Below are 13,099 nucleotides of genomic sequence, written 5' to 3'. Positions count from 1 at the left end.
TATATATATGCTAGTGCTACCATTTCGATTCGTGAAATATACCCAGAAATATTTAGATCTAGAAATTATGTCACAAAAAAAAAGTACCATATGATTAATGTTTTTTTTTTCCAAATCATCATGGAGATGCGCGCCTTATTCGGGCTTATAGTTATAAAGATCTACCTACTAGTTCTGGTCTCTAGTGTTTATCTAGCTATAGAAATCTAGATCAGTTGTTCTAATTTTTTTTTGACATTTGAGTCTCGAAACCCTTTTATTATAGTAAAATATTACCCATTACAAGGACCCCCCCCCCCTCCTTTTCCTCCTCGAATGAAAAAGATCGGCAAATTCTGGGCAAATTAAAAATTAAAGGAATGTTAAACATATCTTTGAAGAAGAATTTATCGAAGCTAGGCCTAGATCAGTGGTTCCCAAACTTTTTTGTCTCGTAGACCCCTTGCCATCTTTTCTGGTTTTCGGTAGACCCCCTGCTTAACTTATACCGGTACTGCAATTTTGCAAATTCACCAACTCCATTTTTTTAAAAGTAATTTCTAGCTGTAGTGAGTAAAACAATAAATAAGTAATTTCAATCTACTTAGTAAGTTAGAGAGATCTTTCTTTTTTATTATTAAATTCAAATTTATACCAATTCAAATAACAATTGATATGTATTACTGGAACCACCAAACACACTGGAAATGTGTTGTTGTTGTTGTTGTTTTTCTGCAGGTTCATCATCCGTTGCTACGGATATGTTTCATATAGGAATTTGTTGTTCTGTGAAGTAGTTCTTCAAACAATAAATATCAATTAATTAATTAATTGGCCTTAAGTATCACTGCAAAAGTTTTCGTAAAGAGCAGTTTCTTGTGTAGGCCTATTTCTTCATCTTTCACGTCTGGGCTCAAATATTGAGTCAGCGGAACTGTTTTCTCAAACAGGAGAAGGGGCGAAGTAACGGGCGTCCAAACCCTAGGCTTGCAACCCAACTAGCAAGGGTAAAACTGAATTGAACCCTCTGCTGCCTTGCAGCTATACCCAAACATGGGAACTGTTTCGTGGGTCAACCTCGAGGAAAAATAAGGAGCAGATGACCCTTAGGCAGTATGCAGCACACAGCGCTACACCCAGTCAGAGCCTGTGAGGCCACTGATCCCAAACTGTATATGTTGTTTGCAAAGAATTACATATAACTCATACCACCGATGTGCCTACTGTATTGTTGCTTAAAGAAATTTGTTTAATAATATCACATGAATGTTTGTGTAAAATACTTCTTAAAACTACTATAACAGCTGGTAAAATCAATGTTTTAGGCTATCTATTGTTTTCCATATTCGGCTATAAGTAAAGAGATCTTGTAAGACGCTCACAAACCACCATCTTCTCTATATGGTGTTAAAGAGAGATTTTGTGGGACTAATTCTGAACTATATCATTGAGAGTTCGAAAGTTTTTTAAAACCTTTATCTTTTTATCAGGGTGACATCGTCTCAATCGATCTTCCTATTTAATAATATAGTTTCATATCGTCATAAAAAAGTCACTTAGGCAATCACATGTTTGACAAGGAAGAAATGAATCCCAATTTTAAATAACCAACGCTGTACAATCTATATTTCTTTTTGTTACATGTAGAAAAAAATAAGCTATTTAAATAAGTATTGAAATTAAATATAACAATTTTTTTTTTGAATAGCAGGATAAATAGGCCTATTGATCGGATTAACTAAAGTACAAATCATACATTAGTGTAGAAAGTAATTACATTGATGAGATGTGAAAATTAAAGTCATGACCTGCTTAAATTAAATCCATTTTCGTAGACCCCCATGGACATCTCATAGACCCCCAATTTATTTTTTCACTTTTGTAGACCCCTTAGAACTCTTCGTAGACCCCTGGGGGTCTATAGAGACCACTTTGGGAATCACTGGCCTAGATCTAGACTCGAAAAGGATTTAACACCTCGACCGCGTCCTTTTGACATTGTTTATAGTTTCTCGTGAAAATCTCAAACAAAGTTTTTCATCAAACGCAGATATATAGCATAGGCCTATAGAGTATACTATTTCTGTAGCATGGTTTGATTAAATCTAATAAGTCATCTAACTCTAATAGATCTAGTTTCAAATTAATTTCGTTAAATTTGGCAAATAAATGTTAATCATATAGGCCTACTCGAAGACAAGCCTTTATTACCCACCCACTATTATTACTATACTGATATAGCCTAGGCCTAGCCTTATAGGCTATGCCAGTGAAGCCCACATTATTCGGTCTGCGGGGCATATTAATTTCCAGCACTCATGTCGCGAGCCACATCAACGGAAAGATATTATATATATACACACACAGACACTAAAAAAACGAAATAGAGAAGAAACCATTTTAATAGTTTTAATAGAAACCCGACTTGGCTTTTGTAGGCCTAACACACGTAAGGCCATTTCGTAACATTTAATGTTTGTAAATATTGTGATCCTAGCTAAGGCTTGTTTTCGGTAATTTGTTGTTGTTTTTTGTTTTTTGCAGGCAACATGAAGTAGAGATCAATTGTCTGCATCGCTCAAAATTACTAAAGCAGGGTTTGTGGCTTTGTAAGTCAATTTAGTTTTAGTTGCAGATCTACCTGGGCACTTGACACATCGGCCCAAGTGGAATTACTTCAAATTATGAACATCCACAAGACAATTGCTGAAATTATCCTTCAAGAGCCTCAGAAGTTGGATTATTTTGTTTTTGGTAAAGACTTATTTGCAGTTCAAAAGTCCCAGAGGACTGGCAAAAGGGAGTGATTGTAAAGCTTCCAAAAAAGGGCAACTTGGCAGACTGCAACAACTGGAGGAACATTACTCTCCTCTCTGTCCCGGGCAAAGTTTTCAGCACTGTTTTGTTGAGACGGCTTCAACAGTCTGTAGATGAAAGGCTCAGAGAAGAACAAGCAGGTTTCCGAAGAGGCAGATCATGTACAGAGCAGATTTTCGTTCTACGAAATATCATAGAACAGTCTTGAGTACCAACAACGGCTAACGATCAATTTCGTGGACTTAAAAAAAGCGTTTGATAGTGTCCACCGAGAATCGCTATGGAAAATAGAGAATACGGCATCCTAGAAAAATTCGTCCAGATCCTACGACACCTTTACAGTCAGTCTAGTTGCTGCATTAAAACAGAAGAGGGAACAACAGAGTTTTTTACAATCGAGACAGGTGTCAGACAGGGGTGCATCTTATCTCCCTTCCTTTTCATCCTAGCCATCGACTACATAATGAGGAGAGCAATGAACCAGACTGCCTTTGGTATTCCATGGCGTGAACAACTCCGATTGACGGACTTGGACTTTGCTGATGATGTTGCACTACTCGGGGCTACAAATAAATGCATTCAAGAAATGAAGGAGAGCCTAGACAGAGAGGCACCCAAAATTGGCCTCCGCATAAACTTGGATAAGACTAAAATTATGCGAGTGGGATATAAGGCAAAGGGTGCCCCCGTCAGACTTGGCGAGTCAAAGCTTGAAGAGCTGGACAAGTTCACGTACCTTGGCAGCATCATAACAAATGATGGAGATGCTTACCATTATGTAGCGTGCCGAATAGGAAAGGCAGGGAGCATTTTCCAAAGGCTGCAGCCTATTTGGACTAGCCAAGCCATTGGACTCGAGACAAAAATACACCTTCTCAACACAATCGTCATTCCAACTGCTACATATGCATGTGAGACATGGAAGTCATTTGTCAAAATTGAGAAAAGACTAAATGTGACTCAACAGAGATGGCTGAGACGGATTCTGGGAGTCAGTTACACAGATCGGGTCTCAAACAAGGAAATCCTATGCCGAACTGGGAGTCGAACACTTAGTGAGGTTGTGACTGAGCGTCGCATGAGGTTTGCGGGACATGTTCTACGTCAAAATGAATTACGTACACCAAGAGTTGCGATAACATGGAAGCCAAAACGAGGAATGCGCAAACAGGGACGTCCTCGTATTACTTGGCGACACACCTTCATGGAGGACCTCAGAACAGTGGACACCAGGTGGGAGGAGGCTTCAGACATTGCCAGTGACAGATCTTTATGGAGACAGCTTGCCGCCCAATGCGTGGGAGGACCTAAGTCTAAGTAAAGACTTATTTAGCTGCTCATCATTTTTATAGTTGGTAGCCTACACGTTGGAAAGTGGATAAAAGTGATCTATTTACGTCAGCTGAATGAAGAGTTACAATTTTGTTTGAAAAGTAATTGTTTCAGCATAAACATGCACAGTTAACTTGACTTTTTTCTGTAGTTAGGTGATATGATGTTGCATAAAATAGCAAAATCCCACAACCATAAGAGGTCGTACAATTGAGGTTTGCTTTGATTTCTACGTAATAAAAATGTGTAGGCCTATTTCATGTCTTTAATTTGTAAAAAGTCGCTTTAGTAACTTTCCTTAGCCCAGCGCACTTTACTGTGAAATAGTGTCAGGACATTTTTAAAAGGCCTGTCACGTGATCCAATTCACAGAACTAACAAACATCACCACTACGTCCAGATAAAACGCAGTGGCGTAGCAACCATGGCGTGAAAGACTTTATTGCGCCCGGGCACACGACCAATAGGAGCCCAAACGGGCTCTTGTAAGGAAATAAGACGCAACGATAACATAACAAGCATAGACACTTGAGTTAAAAAGGGAAACTAATCTAAAAAAGTTTTGAACCGATAGGTCTTTTTTTTTTCATGAAAGTAGTGAAGCATATTTTTTGTCCGAGATCAATGGGGAGTGAGTTCTTAGCCTTTGGTCCGTGCACTGAAAAAAAAGCTCGCAAACAGAACTTTTGCGGAAGAAACAGGGCACCACTACAAGCCATGACTCCATAGACCCCTGCCCCGCTGGATGGTTCTCTGAGGAACATATGGAGTGATCAGTTCGCTAAGGTACAAGGGCATTTTCTTTATGTAAATGCACTGATGACAAAGTGTGGTCGCCTTGTAGTCCAGGAAGCCATTGAGTGTACGCAAGAGAAAAATAGCAGAATCACGTTTTGTTTTTTGTGTGGGTCATCGGGTATACCTGCTAGCCAAGCGTTGCAGTAGGCAAAGCGGCTATGTTTTATCACGCTCACATCTACAATATTTTAAGTTTTAATATTACTGCCTGGAATAGCAATCTGAACATTAAAAATAAAAATAAAATTCATACAATCCTAAATACGGAAATAAAAATCTTCCTTAGGGTCAGGATGTTGTGATTTTACCATCACAAAAGACATAAAGGACACCGATAGCAAAGACAAAGAGACACAAACACTCTTTGTTCCCCTGACAATCAAATCATTAAATAGAAACTATCTGATATCAAGTTTTCACATGTAAATTATGAGTGAGTCTGGTGTGAATGTATATTTTGTTTTCTATAGTTATAATATTGTTTTTTTGGTGTAATGAACAAATTGTTAGACAAATTTCTATATGGTTAATACATATTATTATTATTATTATGTTAGAAATGAACGAGTAGTCATTCTCTGGCACTGCCAGGGTCGAGTTTCACTAAAGAGAAACAAAATTCATCGTAGTCCCTTTAACAGTTTCCACTGAGGAATATTCTGGTGATGTGGCAGGTCTGCAGCAGTACCACCCTCTGATTATTATTATTATTATTATTATTATTATTATTATTATTATTATTATTATTATTATTATTATTATGTTAGAAATGAACGAGTAGTCATTCTCTGGCGCTGCCAGGGTCGAGTTTCGCTAAAGAGAAACAAAATTCATTGTAGTCCCTTTATAAGTTTCCATTGAGGAATGTTCAGGTGATAGGGCAGGTCTGCAGCAGTACCGCCCTCTGACAGGCAACGAGAATGTTCCTAGGAATGTTAAGGGGCCTGCATTTTTACTTTGATCCACAAGGATTTCCTCTATGTAGGCCTCAGGATTAGATCTATTTTTTCCTGAAAAAAATGTGAGTTTTCATTCAATTGCATCGCCATATGTTACCATCAAGTTTTGATTCTCATGTGATGCACTATAATATTAGGCCTACTTTCTTAAAAATTTCTTTTTTTTAAATAATTTGTTTGCAAATAACAGTAAGACTTTCCTACACCCAGCGAGCTGCTTGAGTCCAAGAAATAGTTGAAACCTGCGAGTCGTGGTTTCTTCTACTGAAGTTAGCGGACCATATTTCAAGAAATGAAATATCAACACACATTGTAAATACACTCAATCTCGTACACCACCCGCACACACTCTCAGACTCTCTTCACTCACGCACACACTCTCAGACTCTCTTCACTCACTCACACACTCTCAGACTCTCTTCACTCACGCACACACTCTCAGATTCTCTTCACTCACGCACACACTCTCAGATTCTCTTCACTCATGCACACACTCTCAGACTCTCTTCACTCACGCACACACTCTAAGATTCTCTTCACTCATGCACACACTCTCAGACTCTCTTCACTCACGCACACACTCTCAGACTCTCTTCACTCACGCACACACTCTCAGATTCTCTTCACTCACGCACACACACTCAGACTCTCTTCACACCCACACACACACTCTCAGATTCTCTTCACTCACGCACACACTCTCAGACTCTCTTCACTCACTCACACACTCTCAGACTCTCTTCACTCACGCACACACTCTCAGATTCTCTTCACTCACGCACACACTCTCAGATTCTCTTCACTCATGCACACACTCTCAGATTCTCTTCACTCACGCACACACTCTCAGATTCTCTTCACTCACGCACACACTCTCAGACTCTCTTCACTCACTCACACACTCTCAGACTCTCTTCACTCACGCACACACTCTCAGATTCTCTTCACTCACGCACACACTCTCAGATTCTCTTCACTCATGCACACACTCTCAGACTCTCTTCACTTACGCACAAACTCTCAGATTCTCTTCACTCACGCACACACTCTCAGATTCTCTTCACACCCACACACACACTCTCAGATTCTCTTCACCACACACACACTCAGACTCTCTTTACTCACGCACACACTCTCAGATTCTCTTCACACCCACACACACACTCTCAGATTCTCTTCACTCACTCACACACTCTCAGATTCTCTTCACTCACGCACACACACTCAGACTCTCTTCACACACTCACACACTCTCAGATTCTCTTCACTCACGCACACACACTCTCAGATTCTCTTCACTCACGCACACACTCTCAGATTCTCTTCACTCACTCACACACTATCAGATTCTCTTCACTCACTCACACACACTCAGACTCTCTTCACACACTCACACACTCTCAGATTCTCTTCACTCACTCACACACTCTCAGATTCTCTTCACTCACGCACACACTCTCAGATTCTCTTCATTCACGCACACACTCAGACTCTCTTCACTCACGCACACACTCTCAGATTCTCTTCACACCCACACACACACTCTCAGACTCTCTTCACTCACGCACACACTCTCAGATTCTCTTCACTCATGTACACACTCTCAGATTCTCTTCACTCACGCACACGCTATCAGATTCTCTTCACACCCACACACACACTCTCAGACTCTCTTCACTCACGCACACACTCTCAGATTCTCTTCACTCACGCACACACTCAGACTCTCTTCACTCACTCACACACTCTCAGATTCTCTTCACTCACTCACACACACTCAGATTCTCTTCACTCACTCACACACTCTCAGATTCTCTTCACTCACACACACACCCTCAGGTTCTCTTCACTCACACACACACTCTCAGATTCTCTTCACTCACACACACACCCTCAGGTTCTCTTCACTCACACACACACTCTCAGATTCTCTTCACTCACACACACACACTCTCAGATTCTCTTCACTCACGCACACACTCTCAGATTCTCTTCACCCACGCACACACTCTCAGATTCTCTTCACTCACGCACACACTCTCAGATTCTCTTCACTCACGCATTCACTCTCAGATTCTCTTCACACACACACACTCTCAGATTTTTATCACACACACACACACTCAGATTTTCTTCATATGTCCAGAAAAGAGTTTGGACCAGAGTGCACTGAGGATTCTATATTGAAGCAATGGAATTTTTTCCTTCGAATCTATTAACTACAGCATAGGAAATAGCTCTCGTGTTGATTTAACTTAGCGGTTTTCAACCTTTTTATCTCGACGAGACCTTTTCTTACAATGCGGCGACCCCCAACCGATTTTTTGTCATAATCCTAAGTAAATATGATTTTCATCTTCTACTATAGGCCCCTAGAGATCTACAATTCTTGGCCCAGGTGAATGATCATCGCTAATGCTTCCTACTTCCTGTGGATGATACAATACGAAGATTTCACCTGTTATTACATACATTTCTTCTAAGGGTTGTTTCATACTTTGAAACTACTATCAATACAAGGTTACAAAGACTTGGACATAGCACAACGAGACAAGCTGTTTATGATCGCCGTATCAATGCATTGATTCCTTCCCCATATTAAACCAGCTCTCATCAGTCCTACACTGGATTGCTGTATTTCTCGGAAAAGCTTTACATTTTGAATACCTTCTTCAAAGTTATCGGGAAATCCCAGTTTTAGATTTCCTAACAAAAAAAAAAGGTATGATGTCAAATGTAGTTCAAGCTTTTTATGGCGACGTTTAAGCAAATAATATATTTATTCAAGGGACTAGTGCATACTTGAAAGTTGAAGTGTTATTTGTTATTTTTCATTTTATAATGAGGTAAAAAATAAAACTCGAAACAAACATTATTTAAATGTGTCTTTAAGAATGTTTGATATATATATATATATATATATATATATATATATATCATGGGCGTAGCCAGGATTTTGTTTCGGCGAGGGTTTTGGGGGGGGGGGATCCCCCCCGACCCCACCCCCACCCCCCCGCAGAAAAAATTATATGTATATATTTATGTGTGTGTGTGTGTGTGTACATAATTAATCTTTATTACATTCTGACCCTTTCGGAAGACGTTTATTGTTTATTGTAGACTCCCCGCCCTTGCTAGCAAGGAGGTCTGGGGGAGTTCGCAGCGCTCCCCCAGCGCGGGGCGAAGCCCCGCCGCCGAGCACTATTTCTGATATTGAAAGCCAACAAAATGCATATTCTGAGGTATCTACAGTGCATTATCTTGCTATTAAAAAGTTTTATTTCAAAAACCTAATGTGAATGTGCTATTCTTACTGACTTAGACCCTCTCGCGCCGTTCGGCGCATTTTCCGGCAAGCTGTTTCCGCAACTCTTATTTTGCGTAATTCATTTTGTGTGAGAACATGTCCCGCAAAACCTCATGCGACGCTCTGTCACAACCTTACTAAGGATTCGCCTCCCAGTTCGGCATATGATTTCTTTGATTTAGACCCGATCTCTATGACTGACTCCTAAAATCTGTCTTAGCCATCTTTGTTGAGACACATTTAATGATTTTCAATTTCGGCAGAAGACTATTCACACTTTATTAATGGAGCCCAAGCCACTGGTAGAAATTTGTAACCTTTCTTGACTACGCTCTTGGAATTACATGCCTGTATTTCGCTTTAGATTTTATATCGAAAAGGAAATTTTTTTTCGTCAAATCATCTGTTGAGGGGTTTTAAACTAAGAAATCTCTGGAGTTTTTTTGTTTTGTTTTTAATTCAAAACCCCATTTAGCTACGATCTTAGAATTTGGTGACTGTAGTTTGCTTAAAATAATATTGAAGAGAGAGGTTTTCAACTCTAAACGCTCTGTATGGGAATTTTAAACTCAAAACCATCTGGAGGGGTTTTAAACTTTAAAGAAAAAGCCATCTGGAGGAGGTGAATTTAAACTCAAAACCCCTTTGGCTACGCTCATAGATTTTATAGTGTGTAATTTGCTTTTTTTTTTATATTGAAGAGGTACTTTTTAGCTTTAAACCCCAACTGATGTGGGGAGGGGGGGTTAAACTCAAAACCCCTTTGGCTACGCTCATAGAATTTTGAGTGTGTAATTTGCTTTTTTTATATTGAAGATGGGGTTAATCGTAAATTTTGGAGGGGGGTTTAAAATCAAAATCTTCCTCAACTGTGCTGTTGGAATTTGGGGATTGTTGTTTGCATTTTTTTTTGTTTTGTTTTAAGAAGAGGGGGATTTAACTGCAAAAACCTCTGGTAGGGGGTTTAAAATTCAAAACCCCCTGTAGGGGGTTTTAAATTCAAAGCCCCCTGGTAGAGGGATTTGTATCTCAAAACCCCCTAATAGGGGGATTTAAACTCAAAACCCCGTGGTAGAGGGTTTTTAACTCAAAACTGCCTCGTCTGTGCTGTGGTAAGTGATGATTTAGTATTAAAATCTCACCTAAAATAAACAAAATGAAAAGCAAAAATCAGTCACTTAATTCCGTTCTGTGGGGGGGGGGGATTTCATTTCGGGGGGGGGGGGGGTTTGATTGAACCCCAAGAACCCCCCCCTGGCTACGCCCATGATATATATAATATATATAATTTACCTTAAGTATCATTGTAAAAGTTTTCGCAAAGAGCAGTTTCTCGTGTATTTCTTGATCTTTCACGTCTGGCTCAAATATTTTCACAAACAGGAGAAGGGTCAAAGGTGAGTTACTGGCGCCTAAACCAGTAAGCTACGGGCAAGAGGGACTCATTAGCCTTGGCTTGCAGCCCACCTAGCTGTAGGAAAACAGAATTCAAAACTGTGCCCTTGAATTGTAGTGTTGCTTAAAGAAATTCATTTCATAATATCAGATGTAGGTTTGTGTAAAACACTTTTTAAAACTACTTCAAAGGCTGGTAAAGTCAATGTTTTATCTACAGTGTTTTTCGTTTTTGGCTATTGGTAAAGAGATCTAGCAAGACGCTCACAAACCACCATCTTCTCTATACGATGTTGAAGAAAGATTTTGCGGGTCTATTCTGATCTTTATCTTTGAGTTTCCGAAATTTTTCACACCTTCATATTTTTATCAGCTCGGCATAGTCTCAATTAATCCTCCAGTGTAATTGGTTTCATATGGTTATAAAAAGGCACTTAGACAACCTCTAATTTAACAAAGGAATAAATAATCAACGCTTTAAAATCTAGAGATCTTTTTGTTAAACATTATTTACATGTAGATAAAATAAACGATTTAAATAAGAATTGAAATTAAATATAACAATTTTACATTTGAATGGAGATGTGAATATTTATAACAAAGGTACAAATCATTAATAAGTGTTTGAAATTGTTACTTTAATTAACGGGGTGTGAAAATTAAAGTCAGGACTTGTTTAAATGAAATCCACTATCGTAGACCCCCATGGACATCTCATAGACCCCCAATTTACTTTTTCACTTTCGTAGACCCCTTGGAAGTCTTCGTAGACCCCTGTGGGTTCAATATAGACCACTTTGGGAAACACTGCACTCTAGTCAAATGTGAATATTCGTTTGTTATGAATATAACTGATCTATTTTGTGTCTCCTCCAGTTTCTTAATTTCTTAAGTGTTTTTAATTAATAACAATAATTCAATAATTTATGAAGTATTTTTTTCTGTACATACTTTTATATTAAGATTATCGATAAAAAATCTAAATCTTTAATATTAATACAATTTCTTTTTTGTCAACAGACCATGCAGCCTATAAGATTAGCCCTTTTAGGTAAAACGGGACACGGGAAAACATCTACTGGTAACACCATTCTAAGAAAACAAGTTTTTAAGCAGTGGATCCATCAAAATAACGGCACAGAATTGGTAGTAATGCATTCTGAAGACATTGAATCAGTTCGAGTCAAAGTTTATGATACACCCGGTGTTATGCGCACTGAATTTTCAGAAAAAGATGGAGCCAAGATGACTTTAATGGATATGGATTATCTAATGAGCGCAGCTAATGGGATGGATGTTTTCATATTGGTTTATAGCTGGAGTGCTAGGTTTACACACGAGGAGTCTCAGGTGATTGTCGTGCTTGAACGCATTTTTGGGAAACAGTTTTTACAGAAACATGGAATGATAGTCATCACCCATGGAGACGACTTCGTTACCCACCATCCTAACTCGACAAACTTAAAAGGAGACTTTGAGCTATGGTGCCAGAACCACACTAGAGGATTTAAAGATCTTGTCAGTAAAGTAAACAATAGAATACTACTTGTGAATAATATCGAGCCCTTAACAGAAGGAAGCAGTAGAATGGAATCATCGAAGGCCATTCTTGCAATGGCGCGAAATCTAATCGCCACAAATGGTAGCTATTCTAAGACTGAATATGACAATCAGAAGAGATGGTGTACCGTTCTTTGAAGTGACTTTAAATGCACATCTTTGTTAGTTATTGGTTTATAACCTTAACTTCTTACACATTTAAGTATACAAGTTGTTTACTGTTATATAAAATATGAACATATATATCAAATAATTTTGCATTACGAATTGTCAGTTAACAATGTTGGTACACAAATAATATCTTAAGTTGCGGATTTCCTTTGATAGTCATTGTTTATTAAATGTAAATAATAATTTAGTAAAAAATATTTCATTTAAAATGTTACTTTCCATGTTTAATAGAATTGCACAAAAAATGTTCCAGATCTAGTAGAAAATAACCAACTCTTGAAGCACTGAAAACATATATTTTGAGTTGGGTGATCAAAAATAAAATAACTTGTCAGAAATGGGCTTTGTTGCACTTAGACCTATGCGTTTCATTTCTTTGGTTTAAAACTAGAATTAGTCAACTGGGCCGGAAGTACTCTTTTCCTTATATATCTTTTGCATTTTTCAGTTCTCATTTTAAATTAAACGGACATTATTTGGCTGTCAATTTAAGTGTAGAAGATAGAAAAAATAAATCTGCACAAAAATACGGGTAGTTGGAATCAAACCTGATAGAGGCTATAAAAAGTAAAGACCTGAAACAAGCGTGTGAAACTACACATTGCAGTACTTTATTGATGAGTCTTTTACCCAAGATCTATGTATTTTTTTTAGGACTAGCTTACTTCAAGTAACCGACATTCTCTGATACACAATGTCACACACAAAAATAATTGCAGAAATTCCACTTGCAGTGATTTTAAAACTTAAATGTTTTTAACTTTTAATTTGTTAAAAGGTG

The 13,099-nt window shown here is 38.4% G+C and overlaps 1 protein-coding gene across 1 annotated transcript; it reads left to right on the top strand.

The window, feature by feature from the left end:
- The first annotated feature begins 8,573 nt into the window (after window positions 1-8,573).
- LOC106066667 (GTPase IMAP family member 1-like) lies at window positions 8,574-12,656 on the top strand. The gene is made up of 2 exons (XM_013225735.2): window positions 8,574-8,731; window positions 11,608-12,656. The coding sequence occupies exon 2, from the start codon at window positions 11,611-11,613 to the stop codon at window positions 12,283-12,285; it is 675 nt and encodes a 224-aa protein (XP_013081189.2). The 5' UTR covers window positions 8,574-8,731; window positions 11,608-11,610; the 3' UTR covers window positions 12,286-12,656.
- The last annotated feature ends 443 nt before the right edge of the window (window positions 12,657-13,099 follow it).

The sequence above is a fragment of the Biomphalaria glabrata genome, chromosome 9, assembly GCF_947242115.1.
Source record: "Biomphalaria glabrata chromosome 9, xgBioGlab47.1, whole genome shotgun sequence".
NCBI classification, from domain to species: Eukaryota; Metazoa; Mollusca; class Gastropoda; family Planorbidae; genus Biomphalaria; species Biomphalaria glabrata.
The sequence above is the reverse complement of the archived record's forward strand: the minus strand, read 5'-3'. Positions and strand labels throughout refer to the sequence as shown.